The sequence below is a fragment of the Emydura macquarii genome, unplaced genomic scaffold (genome assembly GCF_026122565.2).
Source record: "Emydura macquarii macquarii isolate MOO-44397 ecotype Brisbane River unplaced genomic scaffold, CSIRO-AGI_Emac_v2 contig_2676, whole genome shotgun sequence".
In the NCBI taxonomy this organism is placed as follows: domain Eukaryota; kingdom Metazoa; phylum Chordata; order Testudines; family Chelidae; genus Emydura; species Emydura macquarii.
Window position 1 is genome coordinate 936,342 of NW_027132813.1, and position 22,418 is coordinate 958,759.

Below are 22,418 nucleotides of genomic sequence, written 5' to 3' on the forward strand. Positions count from 1 at the left end.
ATAAAATGTAGCCCTGGCTTCTCACCCTGGGCTCATTGTATAGGTGATGACCCTCAATGAGTCATCAGTGTTGACACTAACCTGCCTGGGGCTATAATCCAGTAGCACAGCACAAGTGTTTGGGTACAAATATCTGTCACACATATCCATAATTTACAGTACAAAGATGATACATACACATAAACAATATCATAATTAGCAAATTATACCTTTTCCAATGGTACCTGACATGGCAGATCTCCGAAGAATCATTGCAATTTTGTCACACTGGTATTAAATAATATTATAAATGGCCACCAATTTATAATTAAATAACATTATAAATGGCTAATCCAGACAACATCATATGGTGTTCCTCTCCTCCACCGTGGCACGCAGTAGAGTGCAGCTGCTTCTTGGCTCATAGTGAGGGCAGGGAGTCCCGTGGGGTTTGTTGCCCCAGAGATGGAAGTGGAGCAGGGGATTGGCAGAGTTTCACTGCATGCTGCTCTGCTAAGGGAACCTGTGCTCAGGGCAGGATGATACAAAGAACTCCAGCTGTGCGGCTTGGGCCAGCAGGATCACTTATCTCAGCGGATGGCCAGGCTGCAGGGAGTGAGCCCCTTTGCACTGGGCCTGGTCGGGGTGGAGATGGCAGACGGCTGGGACAGGAGTGTGAGAGAATAGACTCTGCTGGATCATACAGCAGTGGGAGGTGGGCTGGAGGGGACCCCCTGACTGTGCCCCCTGTACACCTCCGCTTTCTGAGAGCTCATGAGCAGTGGGACACAGAGAGGGGTTTAGACACAGGAAGGCTAGGGGTCCCCTGGATGGGAGCACCCCTGCCAACCCACCACCACTGAGGAAACCCCAGTGCAGAAAGATCCAATCTGTGCAGAGTCTCAGTCTCTTCTGTGCCTCCCTCCCACCCCCCATGTTCAGGATGGCTTTCAAGGACTTCATGCGGGAGTTCTCCAGGCTAGAGATCTGTAATCTGACCCCTGATGCCCTGACCAAGGACAGCCTGAGCAGGTGGCATACGACCCTGTTCGAGGGCACCTGGCGTCGAGGCAGCACAGCCGGAGGCTGCAGGAACCACCCAGGTACCACCCACCACCAGCCTGTTCCTTAAGGGTATGTCTACACTGCAGTGTAAGCCTAGGGTTCGAATTCAGGCTCAGGCCTAATCCCCCTTCCATCTACACACAAACCACACTAACCCAAGGCTCGGACCCATGGATCCAGAACCCCACAGACGTAGAGGGGCCAAACCTGAGTCAAACCGGGACCCAGGGTTCAAGTCCGATTGTTCTGCAGTGTAGATGCAGTCCCACTGGACTCATGCTCTGGGAATCTGCCAAAAGTATCCCATAGGCCAACTTCCCTTGTCCTCTGGACGGCTGGGTTTGGTGGGCAGTCAGGTTTGCTCACACCACATCACAAATGAAGGGCTGGAACAGCCACGTCTTTGGGAGTGTACTAGGAATTCTGGGTTAAGGGTGGCTGGACTTGGGTCTGCCTAATGCAGTGTAGATGCTGGGACCCCAGGTTCAACAGTTCCTAACCTGGGGTTACAAATAAGTGTAGACTCTCAAGTCCTAGGTTAACAAACCCAGGGTCTGGTAACTTGAGTTCTACTAACCCTGGGCTTATATTGCATTTAGACGTACCCTAGGACTCCAGTTTTCGTGTGTGTGTGATCAGGGAGCATGGTGATGCTCTGTGAGCGGCTCTGCCACGGAGTGGAGGTTGTGGGGCCTGTCTCTGCTGTGGCATGGGGCAGCCCATGGGCAAGGAGCAACCTGTGTAGCCCAGCATGTCTGAGCTCTGGCGTGAGGAGGGAGTGGCTGGTGATCAGAGACATGGGGAGATGCAGGAGCCTACCCCTTGCGTAGCATTCCTAATGGGAAAGTGGGAGTGCAAAGGGAAGAGGCTGTGGAGCCTGGCCACCCGATCTGTTATCCCAACTCCTCTCTCCTGCAGCCACGTTCTGGATTAACCCCCAGTTCAAGATCAAGCTCCTGGAGGAGGACGATGACCCTGAGGATAACGAGGTGGCCTGCAGCTTCCTGGTGGCCTTGATGCAGAAGCACCGCCGGAAGGAACGGCGGGTGGGGGGCGACATGCACACCATCGGCTTTGCCGTCTATGAGGTAATCCCCTGGGTGTTGCTTAGCACATGGGGGTGGCACTGCTGAACTCCGGAGAAAGCCAATGAAGGGCTCCCACAAGCCCATTCCCTTTATAATTCCCAGTTAATGGAGCGACATTCACCGCTCACCCCCATGCAGCAGTGAGCACAAGAGGTAGCGGGGACAAGAGGGGCGCCACACATGGGTCCTGATCTCTCTCTCTCTCTCTTCTCCTTCTCACAGGTCCCGGAGGAGGTATGTCCTCAGCTGCCAGACCCCACCATTGGAGTGTGTGTGAGAGGAGGAGAGCCAGGGCTGGCAGGAAGGGATTAATTCAGGGCCAGGGCCCCTGAGATCCACCGGCTGTGGGGATTTCTTGCCTCAGCCTTTCATCAGTTCCCTCAACCTGCTAGGCATTCCTGGGGGCAACCCCTGGCCCGGCCTTCCCTGGGCTGGTGGGAGAAAGGATGCCAAAGTGTGCTTGGAAACTTAATGCCAGGAGGAGCTGGCTGGTACTCCTCCTGGCTAGTGTAACAGGGGCTCTGCATGCTCATGATGGGGGCAAGGGATCCCCACGCCCTGGAGTAAGATCAGTATTGAGAGACCAGCCACTAGATTAGCTGGGCCGTGGTGGGTAGGGTGCTGGGCTGAGCTAATATAACCACTTCCTGGGAGACACCTGCCCTGGAGCTGGTCTGTTCGGGGTGGCTAGGTTTGATGGGTGCCCTGCACCCCAGCCCAGTTAATCTGCAGCTGTGCTGGTATTCTAACGTGTCTCATGCCCCGGGCAGCTCCCTCCCTGCTCTTAGCTGGGCTGTTACCCATGGGTGTGTCTGGTCCCCAGGCCCAGGGCTGCCAGAACGTGCACCTGAAGAAAGACTTCTTCCTGCGGAACCAGTCCCGGGCCCGCTCGGAGACCTTCATCAACCTACGGGAGGTGAGCAACATGATCCGGCTGCCCCCGGGCGAGTACCTTATCATGCCCTCCACCTTCGAGCCGCACCAGGAGGCCGACTTTGTCCTGCGCGTCTTCACTGAGAAGCAGTCAGACACACAGTGAGTCTACGTGTGACATAAGCTGCCAGGTCTCAGCTCAGGCTCTGGGGACACGATAGCCCATCTCAGGTCTGGCTTGGCTTGGGTGGCCCCTGGGCAGATTTGGCTGAGTGGGAGGCTTCTCCAGAACCTGCTGACGTACGGGTGGGGAAAGGGTAGAGTCCCCCAGATTTGGTCATTGGGATTGGAGCCCCACACAAAGCTGGGGAGGAGAGGCCTGACTCTTCCCTGTCTCTTACTCAATGTCTGTGTTGCCAGGTGTCTCAGTGCTTTGTATTCCTTGGGTGTCTAGTTCCACACCCCCCGATCAGGGACTAGGAATAATGTCCCCAGGGTGTGTCCTTTGGGCCCCTCTCTCCAGGGTTCTCAGCGCTAGGGTTTCTCTCCCTGACCCTCCTGGCCTGTCTGATCTGGCCTTGCGAGGTGACATGCCGTACTCGCTGCCCCCACACCCTAGCATGCCTGTCGGGACCCCGCTCCCCTCCTGACGGGAGGGCGGCCCCTCTCACTCACCGTGTCTCCCCCTTGTGTCCCCAGGGAGCTAGATGAGGAGATCACAGCAGATCTGCAAGATGAGGTAAGAGTCCACCAAACCCAAGCAGGGACCACGTCAGTGCCACCTCCACTCAGCCTGCCGAGGCTATGGGGACCTAGGCGGCACAGTGGGGCGTGGTGGGAAGGAGCTCCAGTTGGGGGCTGGCTGCATTCATCTGCTTAAACCACCCAGTGCCGCCTCCTTGCTGGCTTGAAATGGCCTCTCGGCCAGAGGACAGCAGACGGGGCTGAGGGGTGCAGATGGGGGCTCGATTGAGGGAGGAGGGCGGCTGACAGTAAAGAACCGGTGGGGAGCTAAGGGGCAGCTGGAGGAGGGGAGCTCTGCTCCCCCTGCTGGCTCCTTTCGGTAGGAGCCCATGTGCCAGGGCAGCTCCGCTTCAGTGGGAGGGGAAAGTCCAGAGCTTGTTCAATAACCTGTCCCTGGTTTGTGCCACCCCAGGAAGAAATCTCTGAGGACGACGTGGACAGCGCCTTCAGGAACATGTTCCAGCAGCTGGCGGGAGAGGTGGGTGCTGCCGCTCTGGGCTCCGTTGTTGTTATCCATATCCCCGTCGGGATCAGGCCCTGTTGTTCTGGGTGCTGCGCACGCACAGCTGAGACGCTCCCTGCCCCCAGGCTCCACGACAGGGGTGTTGACATCCATCTCAGAGGTGTAGGGCGGGCAGCCCTCGCTGCAGCAAGGCTGGGATGCTCTGTACCTGGTTAGAGGCTCAGCCCCTCCTTCCCTCTGGATGTCGGGCACAGCCTAGCTCCCTAAGTACCAGAGAGTTGAGCCTGGGGGTTTATGCCCCACTTCATCAGAGGGCAAGACCCAGGACACTCCCCCTAGGCTCCCCCACTGCAGTTTCCCATGGAGACCCGGCAGGCTGTGGGTGGGGAAGCCCTGCTTCACCAATGCTCCTGTCTTGGGAGCCTCTTTTCCTGCTCCACCTCGTACCCAGCTGCCTCAGTGGGGGTCATGGCCGCGTGACTGGCTCTGGCCTATGACCTGGCTTCCTTGGCTGGCGGTGAGGTGCTGCAAACCAGCAGGTCTCACCGACAGCAGAGAGCAGACTCGGGCCAACACGCAGCACGTGGAGGAGAGGGAGAAAATCCCTGCTTTGGGGGTGATGTGAAGGGTCAGAGAGGGGTCCAGCTGCTGCCTGAACCACGCCTGGCACCAGGGAAACCCCCCTCAGCCCACCGCTGAGGGGTGTCGCTAATCCTCTGCCCTCTCTCTAGGACATGGAAATCAGCGTCTTTGAGCTCAGGACTATTCTGAACAGAGTCGTCACCCGACGTAAGTGCTGCCCCCTTTGTCTCTCACACCTCTCTGCAGCTCTCGCTCGCTGCCCTGGGTCTGTCCCAGGGGCGACTCGTTCTCCAAATAACAGCATCTCCTTCCCCCACCCCCAGACAAAGACCTGAAGACAGATGGGTTCAGCATGGATTCCTGCCGCAACATGATCAACCTGATGGACGTATCCTCCTGCCTGCTGTGGGGAGGGGGATCCTCTTCCAGAGGCTCCCGTGGGGACTCCCCTTTCTAGCAGAGATCACTTTTCCCAGGCTGGGGAGGTGGGTCTGGTTTGGGCCTGTGACTCCCAACACAGGTCATTTCAAGGGAGGGCTCCTCGGCTATCTACTCAGTACCCCTCAGCCATGCTCATATCTCGGGGGGACCACCACAGTGGGCCCTTGTTCCAATACCCCGGCTTGGCCCGTCGGCCATGGTGCAGGCTGGAGCAGCACGCTTTCTGGAACAAGCTTTCACTTCCTCTTCATGCCCCTGCTCAAGGAGCTGTGCCTCCTTCAGCCCAGAGCCTGGCCACACCCTTAGTTTCTCTCCTGCCTCCCCCTTTGAGAGAGGAAGCACCCTGCCGCTAAGTTTCCTCTCTTAGTACATCCTCACACACCAGGCTTGGGACCCTTTGCTGCCCAGCAGTGACATGCTCCATCTCTGGGCTGGGGGCAGACTTCAGGGAGACCCCAGGTCCCAAGCGGGGCTGAGTGAAGCTATGCCAGGTTCTCTCCCAAACTCCTTCCGTGGAGCAGAGCGTCCCCCCCCCTCATTCTGTCTGACTGCTGGGGTTGGAGATGGGAATTGACGGCCGCTGGGCTGTGCTCCCTCCTCACCCTGAGAGGCACCAGGGCAGTGCCGTAGACTCAGGATCACTGAAACCCTGGGCCCCTTCAGTTTGGCACCACCACAGCCCCCCTCCCACTGCACCCCAAGATGGAGTGGGAGAAAGTGCCAGCACTGCACAGCTCTAGAGCCACTTCACAAGAACACTTCACAAACTGTGTACACACCCTGCCACAGAAATGCAGCCACCTCTGGGGTGGGGCCCAACAGCTGTTTAACTACTGCACAGCAGTGTGAGGGGAGCCTATGTGCATTTCAGGCTGCAGGGGGTAGAGGGAGGCTAAATGGAATTGAGCAGCTTAGAATTTGGCCTTGCTAAAACCCCTGTTCTTGCCAAAAGTACCTGGGGTCTTGAATGAACATGAGAGGTCAGGGCCTCTGCCCTTCCCAACCTCTTCCTGCCCCCCCCCATTCAGGATTTTGGATCCTTGGCTGGTCCCTTTCTCCTTGACTCTGCCCCCCAGAAAGATGGCAGCGCCCGCCTTGGCCTTGTGGAATTCCAGATCCTGTGGAACAAGATCCGGAGCTGGCTGGTAAGGGGGTGAGCTGTGGCGCACTGGAGCAAGAGACACTCCTCCATGCTGGGGTGTGGGGGACTCCAGGTCCTGGAGTGTATGAGGTGGGGAAAGGAAGCACCAGCCTGTTCTTCTCTCCCCATTGTGTCATTGCAGACAATCTTCCGCGAGCACGACCTGGACAAGTCAGGCACCATGAGCTCCTATGAGATGCGCCTGGCTCTGGAATCAGCTGGTAAAGCAGCAGGGGAAGGGCCCTGGGCTGCTGGGGTAGAGTGTACCTTGAGCTTGGACCCTGCATGGAAGTCCCTTGCAGCTGGAGCAAGCCCGATACCCTCCTGGTGCCATCTGCTCAGAGCCATGGCAATAGGGTTGCACTGAGGTCTGTCCTGGCTTCCCTGCACCCAGGCCCCGGGGTCTGTTGGCTGCTCTGCACTGGGAGCACTGTCTGTAATCCTGTGGTCGCAGCAGTGCTGAGCACCGTGAAACACCCTGAGTGCCTTGAGACTACATGAGTCTGGGATCCCCGCAGGGTGGGCCCAGCCTCCATCCACTCCATTGTGGGGCTGGCTTCCTGGCAGAGGGGAGTCCAGGGGACCACGTGGGCTGAGTGTCCCGGCTACAGATTGGGGGTGCGAGCTGTAAGCAGAGGGCTAGTGTTCCCCAGCCCATTGGTCCCTTATTCCAGCATGGGCTGGATCCTTTTTCCACCTCCCAGCTGTCACTGAATCCCAAAGGGTATGGCTCCCTTTCTGTAGCCCATCCCGTGCTCCCCTGGGGACTAACTGCTACCCCCATCTCTGCCCTCCAGGCTTCAAGCTGAATAACAAGCTGCACCAGGTGGTGGTGGCACGCTATGCCGACGCAGACCTGGGCGTGGACTTCGATAACTTCGTCTGCTGCCTGGTCAAGCTGGAGACCATGTTCAGTGAGTGCCATCTCTAGGGGGCAGTGGCATACAGCAGTGCCGCCAGGCAGGAGGGGCAGGCGGGAGGTCAGAGAAGCCAAGTGGCATTGCCTGGGCTGGGGGTGGTTTAACACCCTTGTTCCTACTGGAGCTTGAAGGGAAACCTGGATTTTAAGCTTCATCTGAAAGATAGCATCTCCCCTAGTGGGCTGGATGTGGTCAGAGGGGAGAGCTCCCCCTACGGAGTCACTGACGTCACCCCCAGCAGCAGAGCCCCGCTGAGGACCCTCCTAGGCCACGGACATTCAGACTGACTCAGGGGAGAGCACCCCTTAATGACTTGCTGTCATGGATCCGCAGAATCGGTGCTATGTCCCCCCAGCTTTGGGACGGTCTCTAGGAGGAGCCCCTTCTGTGTGCCAGGCTACCCGGGGTCTCATTCTTCCTCCAGGGTAAGCCACGTGGCCTCACTGCCGCCTCAGACTGCGGCTCTAGGTCTAGAGCGCTCCTGCCTCCCGCCGTGAGCTCTGTTCAGTGAGTCCGGCGGAGATGGACTCCTGGCAGAGACTTGTACACGCTTCAGGGACTCACGCCACCCCACCAAGCATTTGCATCGACACACAAACAGCATGGTCAGAACAGTCAGGTTTATTAGTCCACTGGAACGCAGCAGCGGAAGCCCTGTGGGTAGCCTAGAGAACTGAAGGTTAAAGCATAGTTGGTTTGGGCTAGTCCGGAGCCCAGGCAAGCTGTACTGAACCCCTTTGTTCAAGTTATGTCTGTCTCTCCGTCTCTCCGTCTCCAGCTAGGCAATGTTGCTCGGCCAAGGGAGGGGTGGGAAAAACTTCCCACTGGGTCATTGGTTGCTAGGTGTCAGTGGCCGGGTGATTATTGGATTTGCCATTGTCTTCTCAGATGTTCCACTGACATGGGTGCTAATGCCCAGACAGCTTGGCAACACTCACACCTATGTCTCTGGGGCCCCATCTACACTACAGACTTACAGCGGTATAGCTACATCGCACAGTGGTGAAATATCCACACCCCTGAGTGACCTAGTTTTACTGATCTAAACCCCAGTGTAAACGGTGCTACATTGGCGGGAAGGCTTCTCCCGCTGACACAGCTATTGTCCCTTGGGGAGGTGGATTAATATGCCAACAGGAGAAGCTCTCCTGTCAGGCTAGGAGCACCTTCACTTAAGCACTACAGCAGCACTGATGCAGCGTTTGAAGTGTAGACCTGCTCTGAGTGCGCTTTTCCATCCACTGGGTAACAATGCAGCATACGGGGATACTGAGACACAAACAGGACTCATAAAACTATTACAGAATATTTGTCACACTTGCCTGGACCACATCCTGGGTTTTCCTGAGAGGTCTCTCTTCTAAGTCCTCATTCAGCTGGACCCGGCTTAGCTTGGAGAGCTGAGATGGTATCCCAGCCCGGGCTGATCTGGCTGTCAGTATTAAGGGGCTGCTCCGACATACTGGAATAACTAGGTGTGAATTGCCCATAATAAGTGGCTCTCTCACCACATGAGATGGCTGCACAGCTGCTAACTGAGGGGTTAGGGCATTCAGGGGAGGATTTGGGGCTAGGAGGGGAAAAGGAAAAGTTTGTGCCAGCTGCCCCCTGAGCAGCTCTTGCTTCTTCTGTCCCCTGCAGGATTCTTCCGCAGCATGGACCCTGAAGGCACCGGCACAGCAGTGCTGAACCTGAGCGAGGTGAGAGCGAGCCCCGCAGCCCTGGGCAGCCAGAGGGCAAAGGGAGTTCTTCGGTGGGGGTTGGGTTCAGGGAAGCTGGGCGGATCCTGGGTGGAAAGGAGAATCTGGGGTGGGGAGGGAAAGAAAGTCCTAACCTCCCTCCACGTCCTTCTCCAGCCCGGCGCCCTGTAGCTGCTCTGGCTACTGTGCAGCATCCCCAGATCAGTGAAATCTGGTGCCAGGCTCCTGGGAATGTCCCACTAGGAACAGATCCTGCCTGGGGCCTGGTTTCTCCACCCCCTTCCCTACATCTGGGGAAGCCTCCTGTGAAGGGGGTGTGCCAGCCCAGGTGCCTATCTGATCCCCTGAAACAGAACAGGCAAGGCTTTAACTCTGACTGAGTTGTAGACCAAGCTGGTGGGCTGGGGGAGGATCATTCCAGTAGCCCCTGCCTCTCCAAGCCTGGCTCTTCATTCCTTCTGCTAGTGGCTCAGTCCACGTGGAAACTCAGGTTTTGGACCCTTCTGTTGCAGCCTGGTGGGGCAGCGGTCTGTGGTTCAGTTACCCCTTTCCCCAGCAGCCCATTCCCACTCTTTCCTCTCCCTCACAGTGGTTGATGCTGACAATGTGCGGCTAGGCGCGGAGACAGACCCACGCCGGCTGAAACACCATGACGGGCTGGGACACCCCAAAGTGCCTCCCTCTTGGATTTACAGACATGAGACGTCCCGTCATCACCCTCCTCCTTGCCTCTCTGTCCCCCTCCCTCACCGTCCCACCCTGAGCCCCCGGCCCTCCCCCCGTCACCCGGCTAGACACCCTCTAGCGTCCTGTTGCCCCTTTTCGACCCAAGTGGCTAGTCAAAGTTTGGGGCCCTGTGGGTGTTTCAGCTGGGAGCAGAAATTGGTGATCGTCCTATTTCTCTTTGGTGCAGTTTTGTTTATTTACAAAGGACGTACAAAGTCCTGTGTCTGTGAAGGCAGGGGGAATCAACTAGCAGGAACGAGTTTCTTGGGTTCACAGCACCAAGATTAGTCTTTTCACATGCACCCCTGACCCAAAAACCTCTCCCTGGGTTTCTTCCAGGGTCAGCCACGGTGCTTTCAACTTCTCCTCCTTCCTGTCTCTCACTCACAGTCTGCCCACAGTTTCTATGTATTAATTCCGTCCCCCACCCCCACACACACACCTCTGCTGCCCGTACTCAGTCGAACCTTCTGCCCACTAGGTGCTAGTTTCTGGGCAGACAAGTAGGTTTTGTTTCAAATGTGACCCCTTAGCTGTCTCTTACAATGACCTTAGAGGTGGGACTCGTTCACGCATTAGTTACAGGTTTTAACTCAACCCATAACAAGGTTTCACCCAGCTTGTAACAGTCCCAATGGTCACCTCTCTCGCTATCATTTCCCATTGGGGGCATGGCTTGTACTCTGCACTAGAAGGAGGTTGGGCACATCGAGTCATTGCACGTGGGCTTTAAACGCGCAACTCTAGCGGCACGTAGTGGGGGGCCAGTAAGGGATGGAACTTGACTGCAGGGTGTAGGGGAGCTGGCCCTTATGGGCAGGGGGTGGGATCTGCGGCACTTGCTTGGGGGCTGCTCTGACCATCACTGGTGCCAGTCTGGTGTTGTGAGTGAATCCCACCAGCTCTCTGCTCTGGGCAGCGCAATCCCATGTCTTTGCTAGGGGCTGGGCAGCGAGTTCAGGGGCTGAGCTTCAGGCCGGGTGGGGGTTGCCTCTGGTTAAAACCAACAGGGGCCATTTTAGAGGCGGGAAGAAGTCTAGTGGCTCAGAACCGGGCACTCAGGACTCCTGGGTTCTATGCCTGGTTCTGGGAGGGGAGTTTGGTTGGAGAAAGGAGCTGGTTGTCAGGACTTCTGCCTGCAGAGCTGTTCTAAGCACTTATAAGTGATCCCTAAACTGTGTGGGGCATGCCCTCCTAAGGGGGCATGGAGGAATGTTGGGGGGCTGTGTCAGGGCCTGGGCCAGCCCCCAAAAGGAGGGGGAGGGAACATCACCCAGCCCCCCTGAGTTGCTCTGCCCCCAGCTCTGCTCCAGCCCCACCCCTGGCCACAGCTGCGGCCCCACCTCTGTTCCTGGCCGCAGCTCTGCTCCTGGCCACAACTCTGCTCTCAGCCCAGGGGTGTGTAGACACATTCTATTACTGAAGGGGGGAGGGGGAGAGGAAAAGTTTGGGGACCACTGATTTACACGCTCATCACCATAGTGCCTGAGCACCTTTTAAACATGGACATGACCAAAGTATAAAGCCCCCTAATGGGTCTGGACTCCTGGGTCCTAGCCCCACCTGTCACTGACTTGTGTGGCCTTGGACAAGTCCCGTCAGCTGCTCTGGGCCTCAGCCCATGTCTACACTGTACCCCTGCAGCTGCACCACTAGAAGATCACTCACGTAGCTGCTCTGTGCGGACGGGAGAGAGCTCTCCCATCGGCATAATAAAGCCACTTCTACGAGCAGCGATAGTTGTGTCGAAAGGAGAAGATCTGCTGACAGCGCTGTCCATACCCACGCTTCTGCCGGTGTAATTTATGTCGCTCAGGGGTGTGGTTTTTTTCCCACATCCCTGAGCGACACAAGTTATATCGGCAAAAGTGGTCGTGTCGACAAGCCTCGATCTCTTCATCCCAGAGTTGCTGAGTGCAACAAGTTTGTGATGAATGTTACTCTTCTACCCCTTACTGTTGTGTAAGGGGCAGCACACCCTATATCTGAACGCACAAGGCCCTGCCCTAGAGAGAAGCTTAGGGTTTTCTCTCCCCTGTACTACCTCCCTGGTGTCTTGACAGGAACAAGCATGTGATTACCTCCCCCAGGCGTGAGTTCCTTTCTTGCCCTCTCACTTCATGGACCCTATGCTGCTGCAATGGGGTGGCCCTGGCCTGGGCCCTGTCCAAAGCTCCTGCCCTGAGGCAGGGATGTGGGCAGCAGCAGTAGGACTTGGACCTCCACCCCACCCTTGCCTATGCATCGCTGGAGGACTTGGCTGCAGAAATAACCACTTCTGCCTGGCTGGCAGAGCTGTCTCCCTGGCCCCCGCACACTATGTAGCCTGGATAATAAATAGAGATCTGTACAAACACAGCCTCTGCAGTGAATGAGTGGGGGCATTAAACCCTTACTGCGGCACGGATCTACGGCCCCATCCAAGGCCTGTGCACAGCCTGGCACCTAGGCAGCCCTGTGAGCTGGGCCGAGTAGGGGAGAAGCTCCCGTTGCACTGGATCAGAGCAAAGGGCCTGTCCCTCCCCAACCAGGTGTGGGGGTAGAGCCTGAGAATCAGCCCTTGGGCAGTAGGGTGGTAACAGCGACCCTTGCAGGTACTGCTCCTCCCTGCCCATCATGCCACAGCACAGTGGGTGCTGTCAGACTCTAGCCCCTTTCCCCCCCATCTCTGCTGAGCTGTGGGGGGGACTGAACAAGTGGCACAATGTTCTGAGTGAGTGGGCCACTGTGGGCCAGGGCCCAGCTGCGGCAGGGATGGGACGTGTAGCTGTGTCAAGGAGAGGCTGACTGGAGTCCGAGTTACAAGGGGATCCTGCTTTCCGGGGTGCGTGGGAAGGTGCAGCTACCTCCTCTTGGGCACACACAGTGGGGTAGTGCTGTCCATGGGAGTAACAGGAGAGAGAGCGGGGGCCTAGTGGGCCATTAGCCTTCTCTCCCCCTGCCCCCAAACTGGGGAGGCAGCCTTGTTCCCCTGGGAAGCACTATGGGCCTGCAGGCAGGGCTGAGCCAGAGGGAATCCCCAAGCGCTGGCCCAGCAGCTGCCCTAGATGGCACTACGGGGGACAACTAGCGCCCCAGAAGGCATTTCGGGGGATGTAGTGACTCCACTGGGTTTGAGCTTTGTGCAGTGCTGTCCCATGTGTGTCCTGCTGGGGTTGCTGTCCCAGCTCTGAGCAGGGGATGGTGGAGGCGAGGCTGTCGTGCTATTGTTACATCGGAAGGCTAGTTAGCTAGGATCATGCCCCGAAACGGCCTGCCCTTTGCCCGGAGTATAATTTCCCGTGGGATTTCTGCCTGGCAATCACTAGGGGGCAGTACATCTCCTCTCCATAGCCCGCCTGGTAAGGTTCTCCTGAAGTGCCTGTGGGCCATGCTCCAGCCTGCCGAGAGGTGCTGCTGGCTCAGGGCCTGGAAGGAGCCCGGACTGAAGTCAGCCGAGGGGCTCTGGGTTTGGGAGTCCGGGAAGCATCTGGCGAGCCAGGCTGGCTGGGCAGCACCGCCCTGCTGTGCTGGGAGCCCAACCCAGCTGCCATCCGGTGCAGTCATTTCTCAGCCTCCGGGAGTCACTGGAGGGGAAACGCAGGGCTGAGCAGCAGCTCTTGAGCTGGTGCCCTAGGGAGCCTGTGGAGATGCTGCAGCATTTCTTAGTGGGGCTGGGAACCAAACCACCCTTCCTACTCTGATAATCCCACTGGGCCAACAGGCCATGAATTGCAAGCCGGGCTCCAGGTATGTTTCCGCATATACGTCTGGGCCAACGTCCCACCCCCATCCTGGATGTTTGGGCACTGGTGGCTGGCTGCAGGGCACTAATGTAGCACCCATTCACCGCCAGGGAGCTAGCTTCCCAGGGGGCCGAAGTGATAGCGTCCGGGTAACACGTGGTGGTCTGTCTCCCCCAAAAAACCAAAAGCAGGAATAACAGGGCTGCAGGTCAAAGGTGAGGGGTGTTGGCAGAGCTGTGTGGGAGCCCCTGGCTGGACTAGCAGGGGGGGGCTGCAGGACTGGAATAGCGAAGATGTGGGGCAGGACAGTCTAAGGGAACATAAAGCAGAATTCACCATTTTCCCTGAAGCGGCTGGCACGCTGGCCTAGGAGGCGGCTGGGCTCCAGGCCATGGCTCCATGCTCTGTGTGTTAGTGTGGCTGTCACTGTTTTTTCCTGAGAGACAAGGTGGGTGAGGTAATATCTTTTAGTGGAACCACTTCTGCTGATGGAAGAGACAAGCGCGTCTCTTTCACCAGCAGAAGCTGGGCCAATAAAAGATATTACCTCATCCACCTTGTCTCTCTCACATCCTGGGCCCAGCACAGCTACAACAACTGTTTATTCCTGGCATTTATCAGCACAGGAAAAGTCAGCGCTTCTCAGATGCAAGTCTGAGCCTGGGCACGTCCCCGTAGGGCTAATGTGGGGCAGAGTTGGATCCAGCCCCCACTAAATAGACCACAGTACAGCTGCTCTGGCTTCAAGCAGCCTGGCCACGTGAAAAAGCCCTTGTATAACCAGGACTACTGGGCTCATCCCAGGCTGCCTCTTTGTTTTATAGCAGTGGGCTGTTCCTTCAGCTTCTCTTGGCATTGCCATCCATTGTGCTCTGTGGAGATCTTGCCAGGGCAGTGGGAGATGCTCAGACAAGACGGGGTTAAACATGCAGGGGGAGGAAGTGGAGTGGCAAATGGCCTGTAGCTGTGGGCCTCTGGCCCTGGAAAGGAGACCACACAAGGCAGGACTCGACCCGGAGTAGGGATTGTGGGAGGCCAGAGAGTTCTGCTGCTTCCTTTGGGAAGGTGCAGGTCACAGCTGGATGCAAAGAGCTTCCAGGCACTTGGCACAAAAAAAGGAGGGAGGCGGGCAGTTGGCCTTCTCCTGCAATGCTCTGCCGGTGGAATGGCTGCTAGTACCCAGACAGGGAGTCATGGCCCAGCCCCCCTTGGAGCTTTTCTTGCTGGGTGAGGTTAGTGCTTGGGGAAGGAGGAACTAATAGCATTTGCAGGTGCTGCTTTCCCTTGGGCTCCCCAAGTTGTGGAACAGTGCGCACAGCTTGGAGGGGTTTGTTCGCTGAGTGAGCTGCAGCCGCTCTTGTGCTGTGCTGGGAGGAGCAGCTTGAGAAAAGAGTGGCTTGTCCACAGCTTCCCCCCCCCCACCCCAGCTCTCCACCCCACTTGGGTCTGAGCACTACTGGGAAGGTTCCTTTGCCTGGAGTGCAGCTGTCTGAGCTCCCTGGGTGCACGTGTGTGTGTATGGGGCAGTGCTGGCCTACAACCCCCTACAGCTCTGTCTCCACACACCCGTCATGCTGTCTCTGTACGGGGCTCTAAGGGGCCTCTGCAGCTGGGTCCCTTGGGCAAGCGGGGGGGGCAATGTGGGTTGAGCAGCAGTGGACCAGCTGCCAAGCATGACAGAATCAGAAGCAGAAGTGGCTTTTGTTGCTCTCCCAGCTGTGGGGACTCATCACTGACACAAAGGCCCTAATTGTGGGGCACCCTCTGCCACAGGGCTAACAGGTGCCCAGGCTTAGCCTCACCAACCAAGCCTTCTGGGCAGCAACTGGTAGATCCTTCCCCGTGCTGCAACTACCCGGTCTGGTGGGGGTTAGCAGTAGGGAGGTCCAGCTGATGTCTCACTACCCCCAGGGCCCAGAGGATGCCTCTCATCCAGCCCATCATTTTCCAAAGGAGGCAACAGGAAAGCTGAGCTGGGCCCTGCATCCCCCCTCTCCCATGGTAACCCTAGTGCATAGGGACCAGGGTGTGAGCCACCCCTTGATGCATTCAACCCACAGGGCTCCCTTAGCTAACGCTAACACAGACCCACCACTGCAACCTAGAGGGGGCGCCCACAGTCCCGCCTCCCCCTGCACGTTGGGGATTTCTACAGGGCAGCCAACCTGCACCCAGCCTGCTCTGAGATCAGCCAGCAAGGTACACTGCAGGGTAGCCGGGAGGTCAGGGCGGCTCAGGGGGCAGGGAGCCCTAGGGGCCAATCAGCGTGGCGGGGCAGGAAGGTGGGTGGAAGTCAGAGCCACTCGGTGGGCAAGGAGTGCCACAGGAGGGCTGGGGAGGTACGAGCTGGCCAGGGGGCAGGGATCACGTCCTTCCCCTATGAGTCTGCCCTGCCTTTGGTCCCTCTGAGCTAATGGGAAGGCTGTCTGCCAGGGAGAGCTCCTCCTGGGGAAAGTGAAGGCTCTTTGAGACCAATCAAGAGGCAACTGGAGCAGGAGGGGGGCTGTGTCCTGCCGCTCCCCCAGCCCTGCTCACTTGCCGAGGCACAGGTCAGTCTCCGTGCCCAGCTGTCGGCCTCTGAGCGCCTGATTCCTGCCCTTTGGAAATGGCGGAAAAAGGGAGCTCCCCTGCTGTGGGCTGAAGAGGGGGTGCTCCCAGAGGCCAGGATTTCCACGGGGGCATGCTCCCATGGGCTGGGGTTCCCCGCTCTACCCTGGGGAAGCAGTGTTCATTAACAGAGGCTGCGCTGGGATCAGATGGCGAAGGGGGACTCCTCTCTCAGGTCAGGAGTCCTCTGGGGAGGGGGCAGTTTCATAGCCATTTCCTTCCATGCCCCCGCCCCTTCCCAGCCCCTTTGCCTGGGTCCCGGGGGAGTGGGCAGGACCCCTTGGGAGGCCATCAGCGCTCCTTGAGTGACGCCCGCCCTGGGCCCAGCGTGGCCCAGAGTCCAACTCAGCTTTGGGCCCATCACTGGCAGACGAGGCCTTCCCTGTCCTGCGAGCATTAAGCCTGCACTGTCGCTGTGCCACTTCCTGTCGCGGGGCCCTGGGCCAGGAGCTGCCTGAGCATCTTTGTCTCTGGTGTCAGGCCCTGCTTCAGAATCGGACTTGCCTTTAGGGGCTGACCGCCCCGCCAGGTCCCTACCATTTGTTTTCACTGCCAGCTGTTTCTGTCAATCTTGTGTGCCCCCCCCCCCCACTTCCTGCCAGCCCATCGGGTGCTTCTGAGTGAGGGGAAGGCGTGGGGGATTCGTAATCCATGCCCACCTGGCCCTACCAGCTGCTGCTGCCCATAGCAGGCAGGCTCTCTGGCCCGCTCTCCCCATCAGATGTAGGTTTCACTCTCCTCCCAGGCCTGCTGCTGCAGGAATTCCAGTCCCGGTGGCACAAAGGGGCCTTTGTGTGGGCAGAGGCACCCCGGATGCTGGCTGCCCCTGCTCCTCGGAGCTCAGCCGCTGCTTCTGGCAATCATTACACACGACAGTCAGGCTGGCGGGGGGACAGGCTGGAGCCTGGGGGCCTCTGTACACCCGGAGCAGGCACAGTCTAGGCAGCAGCAGGAGAAGCTTCATTGCCACCCTGCCAATGTGCCTCGGCCCTGCCCTGCAGGGTGTCTATGGTCCAGCCAGTCCTTGGCCTCTCTGCGGTGGCTGCCCATGAATGGTGGGTTTTGTCATGGGGATCCCTGGTCACCAAACATCCATCACTTGCTACCAGCCTGGGGACACCTTGGACCCAGCGCTCTACATGGGGAAGGCTTGGTTTCCCATCCCCTGAGCCTTTTGGTCCCCTCGCCATCCACATCCTGTTCCCAGAGCCTCCCAGGATAGAGCTATCACTGGGATACTAGCTACATGAAAATACAAGAGCAATCCCCCCCCCCCTCCTCCAAGCCAGCCCCTCGGGAAACTCCAGCAGCTCCGTAGGGGCCTGCCACGTCCCTGGCACAGCTCGGAGCGGCACTGCTTGTGTTCTGCCCGCTAGGGGGCAGCAGTGGGCTTGGGCCCCCTGCATGGAAGGGGACACCAATGGAGGGGCTGGCTGGTGGGAGAGTCTGGGTACACCATGAGGGGGGCATGTGGTCTAGATGGCAGGAGAAGAGGAGTCGGGGGTTGTACTGGAGGGCAGGGAGGCGCGAGATCTAGGAGGCAGAGGAGATAGGCAGCACTGTGCTGCAGGCATTAGGGAGGGAAAGAAGCGCTCTGCTCTGGCGACCACGTCAGGAGCGCAGCATGGTGGGCAGCTGTCGGACCCTGCCCACCCCACACAGCTGCCATCTCGCTACCAGCAAAGCGGAGGGAATGTGTGGAGCTTGGATTCCGCCAAGACTCCTGACACACTCCATTATCCAGACTATTTATAGTCAGGAAACCCCCTCCCCGAGAACGACTAGCCTGCATTCTTCCTGCTCTGGGCTGTGGACTCGGTTGTCACGGCCCCACCTTTCCCCTCCCCTCCCAGCTCTGCTCTGCTAGGTCTGCTGCTGCCCAAGAAAATCCCCCTGTCAGCTCCCAAGAAAGACTTGGATCTCTCTAAAGAGCAGCCTCCCTCTCCTCCCAGGAACCAGGGAACCCCTGAGATGGTCTGGGGAAGCTTTCAGGGCCTCCGTGCTAGGAGACGGGCAGCATGGATCTGAATGAGTCCTGTGGCAGACTGCATCTGAGGCTGGGCTTGCTGAGGGAGATTCATCGCACTGCACATCAAGGAGAACTCTGCTTGGGCGAGTCAACTGCCTGCAGGAACTGCCTGAGGAGCAGGCCTTGCCCTTGCTCACCCCCTGCCACGAATCCCAGAATCCCCCACTTGCCATTCTCCCAGCATCCCGCCTGCCCACGAGCAGGGAGCAGAGCTGCATAGAGACTTGCTGCATGATTTCTGATGTGCAAGGGCCGGGGCCACTGAAGAGCTGACAGACTACAACAACGGGTGCTCCCCGGTGACAGGTCACCGATCCTAACTCTCCTGGGACAGCCCGGACCCTTCCTTAGAGTTGGAGTGGGATTCCTGTCACTTTGGGCCTGCTAAGCAGGGATGTGGCTCAGTGCCCTGGTTCCTGCTCCCCTGTATGCACGCTGCCCTGGCCTTCCTTCTCCACTTCAAGCCAGCTCCCTCCAGCCCTGTATGGTCAGTGATCTCCCCTACCCCCAAATCTGCTTTATGTTTAATCTCCTGAAATGCCTCCTATCCAGGGCTGCAGCTCCTTTGTCTTGTCGCTTTGTTGTTCCCTCCACTAATGGCTTCCCCCTTCTGCTCCCTCTGTGCGCTGTCTCTGCAAAGGCAACGGTGTTGGGGGCAAAGATCACTGCTTTGGACTAGCCAGCCTCCTCCCCGCCTTCCCAGCCTGACCCCTGAGCCCAGCTCCTGCTTTGTCTGTACAGCATGTACTCACTCTGCTTGCATCAGTCCATGTGTGTAGCCTGCTTAGTCCACACCCAGCCGGAGAGGTTCCTTTGGGGGTTAGTGTCAGGCTGATATCTGGAGTCAATGAGAGCAGCTCAGACTACGCTCTGTTCCCTTCCAATGTGCTAAATCCTGCAGCACTGGCCCTTTAAATGAGCTCTCTCAGGGGCTGCAAGCTAGGAACCTTTTCCCTGTGTCTAGGAGGGACCTGGGGGGTCATTTCTCACTGACAGCGAGATGGTGGCAGGCTCTGTCCCTTGGGCCTGCTGTCGCTGAACATGGCTTGTGGGCTGTGACCTCCCCTTATCCAGCAGGACAAGGGGTTGGTCCACAGGCAGTCCAGTTCTCTTGGAGTTTGGGATTCTTTCCTGTGGTTGGGGGCTACATATGTCCTGCCCCAGCCACCCCCACTCCCAGGGGAGGCCGCTCCCAGCAGCAGGCACAGGAATGGGCACATTGCAGTGGGACAGCCATCTGCTCAGATGGACAATGGGACATTCTCTGTGACACCTGCTGATGTGTCACTGCACAGGCCTTCCCATCCGATCGGCTGCAACATGTGTTGTTATGTGGTGTGAGATGCTCAGGCTGCCATCGCTCGCTGGAGTTTTGCGGATTCACACCAGGGCCTTCTGTATATAACCCGCTGCCCTGTCCTGGCACCTCTCTCTGAGGCTTTCAAGACACTTTGAAAACATGAGTGCATGCTGCCTCCCACTCTCCTGTGAAGCAGGGAAGTATCGTTCTCCCTAGGGTACAAATGGGGAAACTGAGGCACAGAGAGGGCAGTCGCTTGCTCAAGGTTACACAGCAAATCAATGACAGCTGGGAACAGACCCCAGGAGTCCTAACCTATAGCCCCTCTGCTCTAAGCAGTAGATGCCACTCCTCTCCCCGAACCAGGAGGGGAACCCTGGAGTCCTGCTTCCTAACCCTCTGTGCCATCCTCTGGCTCATTCTCTCCTCAGCCTCACGTTCATATGACCTTGGGTGAATGTACGACTTTGAATAGGAGACGTATGAACACCAGCCACACACAGCCCTGAGAAACAGCCAGAGCCCCAGGCCCTAAATACACACCAAAGCGTGTGTGGGGGGAGATGGGGGACACCTTACCCCGACAGCCCTACTATGCAGAATCCTCCACACATGACACCTGGCTGGCTGCAGTGGGGACAGCTGTGCTGGGAGCCAGGGAGTATCCTGAGCTCCGGGGGGAATTAACTGCAGGGGCAGCAGGTGAGACTCCAAGTAGATCAAAAGCCTGTTCTCATGCCAAAGCCCCTGGTACTAAGGAAGGAGGGAGAAGATTAAATACAGCAGTGGCTCTCTGGCACAAATCCCTGCCTTTCGGGCAGCTGGACGTCTGGCCCCTGCACTCCCCAGCCAGCATAGGTAGGGTCAATGTAACCACGGGCTGGGCTAGATCCATGAAGTGGCAATGAACACAGCACATCCCAGTAGGAGGCGCTCACAGCACCTAAGGCAATGGGGCATTCTTTAGGCTGCATGGCCCTATTCTCTAGAGGTGGGGAAAGGGAGACGTCAACCAAACCAGCTGTTAGGACGTGGGGACGAACTGAGTGAGCAATATAGATGTAATGACAGGCCCACCTGGGTGGGAGTTAGAGCAAGGGTCTGGGAGCCAGGACTCCTGGGTTCCATTCCCACCATGGCTGAGGAAAAGTAGGAGACAGGGAGCTGTGTTCTGTCCCCAGCTCTGTCAGTGACTCACAGTGTGACCTTGAGCAACGTCCTTCCTCTCAGTTTGCCCACTTGTAAAATGAGGATAATGATCCTGACCTTTCTGATAGGGCACGGGGACTCTGAGGGTGAGCTGGTAAATGTTTAACTGCTCAGGATCCTTAGGCAAAGCAGTTATAATCAGGCAAAGCTTTGTTATCATTATTACTAGTCCCAGCAGCTTGGTAAACAAACCCTGCCCCACTTCAGCTGATTTCTGGTATTTGAAAAGCTCTTTTCCCGGGGGTATCTGAGCAACCTGGGCCTTACACTGGAGCAAGTTACAAGCAAATTATTTCTGCTAGTCCCTGACCTTGTTACCTTTCCAGCTTTATGCTCACAGCCTGACAATAAACGGGTTTCTACAAATTGTGTTCACTAAAGACCCTTTGTTCCACAGGGCCTCTCCCGCTTGGTGCGTATCTCTACAGGTTTGGTAACCTGCATACACAATACAGCTAGGAATGTATTGAAATATTTTTGCTCTTGGCTGGAGTCTCTCATTCTCCTGTCATGACGTGGTAACCCTCAGCATGGCCATGCAGGGTATTAGTTCACACCCGCTCAGGCAGTGTGCTTTGGCACTGGAAAGTGTAGGCTCTCTGCCAATCTGGGCCCAGCTCTGGCCCCTTCCATCCATGCAGCACCTTGCATGGACTGGCATCAACAATCTTTTGCTCCTCCTGTAAGCCAGCCTGCCTTGGTCTGACACTAATCGATGAAGCTGCAAAAGTCCTCTGCACGATAGAGGAATATTGTCATTCGCATTCTACTGATGGGGAAACCGAGGCACAGAGGAAGCAGTGTCTTGTCTAAGGTCAGCACTGGAAGTCAGTAATAGAACCCAGGAGTCCTGACTATAACCACTGGCTCTCCCATGCAAGGTGAAAATCTCCCAGCTGGGCAAGTATGAACCCTAATACAGCTGCAGCAAATGGCTTCAACTGCTGCTGAAAGTTGCTCCCATTACTCATGCAACCCTGCTGGCACCAGTGGGGAGGAAGGATGACGGTGGGCAAATGCTAGCCTCATGGGTGTACCACATGGCATGCAGCAGGGCAGCTGTGCGCTTTTGTATGTCAGCGAGTCAGTGTGAGAGCAAGAGAGAGAGAGTTAACTCTGGGCCCTAGGACACAGGACGCCTGGCAGGCCCCGGAGTCTCTAGTAGGCAAGTTCCAGGAGGGTTACATCACTGCTGACCCTTGCAGCTCTCATGCCTGTGACAGAGCTGTTGAGTGACTGTTTCTGATTTTGGAGCAGAATGGCTCCATGCTGGGGCTGGGCCAGCCCCCTTGTCCGCGTGTTCATCTCTAGCTCCCCGTGAGAAAGCTGCAGGGCTGGGAAAGGTCATCCCAGCTGAGCTCACTGGGAGCTTTCAGCTGGGCAACGGACGGGTTGCGTCAGGACTGGTCTGGAAAGAAATGCGAGGCAGTGCTTTTGCTCTCAGTGCCTCCCTCTTCCCCCCATTCCTGGCAGCATTTTGAAATGAGCTGACAGATTCCAATCTTTACACTGCCCAGTCCCGCCCTGTTAGTGACGCTCCAGTCTAATGCCTAGTCCAGTGCATTCACAGGCTCTGAGCATGTTAGCCCCGCCCTGGGCACCTGGGCAGGCACTGAGTGGTTCAGGACAGAGAGGCAGATGGAGCCACGGCATTCATTCAGGGGAGGCAGGAGGGAGGGGGGGCTTGTCTGGGAGGGGGGAGCAATCTTGGCTAAATGGGGCTGCCGCCCAGGAGACATTGGGGAGATAGCAGGAGACATCTACCCCAGGGCTCTGCTACGGCGATAAAGGCGTATGAGATCCTAGGCACGATGGGCCGATGTTTC

The 22,418-nt window shown here is 57.5% G+C and overlaps 1 protein-coding gene across 1 annotated transcript in view; it reads left to right on the top strand.

Annotated features, from left to right (window-relative positions):
- The window catches only part of CAPN11 (calpain 11), a 30,061-nt gene extending 17,612 nt beyond the window's left edge, over positions 1 to 12,449 (top strand). The window contains exons 10-22 of the mRNA XM_067564729.1: positions 922 to 1,082; positions 1,963 to 2,132; positions 2,355 to 2,366; positions 2,956 to 3,167; positions 3,705 to 3,744; positions 4,162 to 4,227; positions 4,944 to 5,001; positions 5,118 to 5,182; positions 6,312 to 6,380; positions 6,519 to 6,597; positions 7,174 to 7,290; positions 8,938 to 8,996; positions 9,586 to 12,449. Coding sequence (XP_067420830.1) covers positions 922 to 1,082; positions 1,963 to 2,132; positions 2,355 to 2,366; positions 2,956 to 3,167; positions 3,705 to 3,744; positions 4,162 to 4,227; positions 4,944 to 5,001; positions 5,118 to 5,182; positions 6,312 to 6,380; positions 6,519 to 6,597; positions 7,174 to 7,290; positions 8,938 to 8,996; positions 9,586 to 9,612 — 1,135 coding nt within the window. The 3' untranslated portion in view covers positions 9,613 to 12,449. The remainder of the gene's footprint in view (positions 1 to 921; positions 1,083 to 1,962; positions 2,133 to 2,354; positions 2,367 to 2,955; positions 3,168 to 3,704; positions 3,745 to 4,161; positions 4,228 to 4,943; positions 5,002 to 5,117; positions 5,183 to 6,311; positions 6,381 to 6,518; positions 6,598 to 7,173; positions 7,291 to 8,937; positions 8,997 to 9,585) is intronic.
- The last annotated feature ends 9,969 nt before the right edge of the window (positions 12,450 to 22,418 follow it).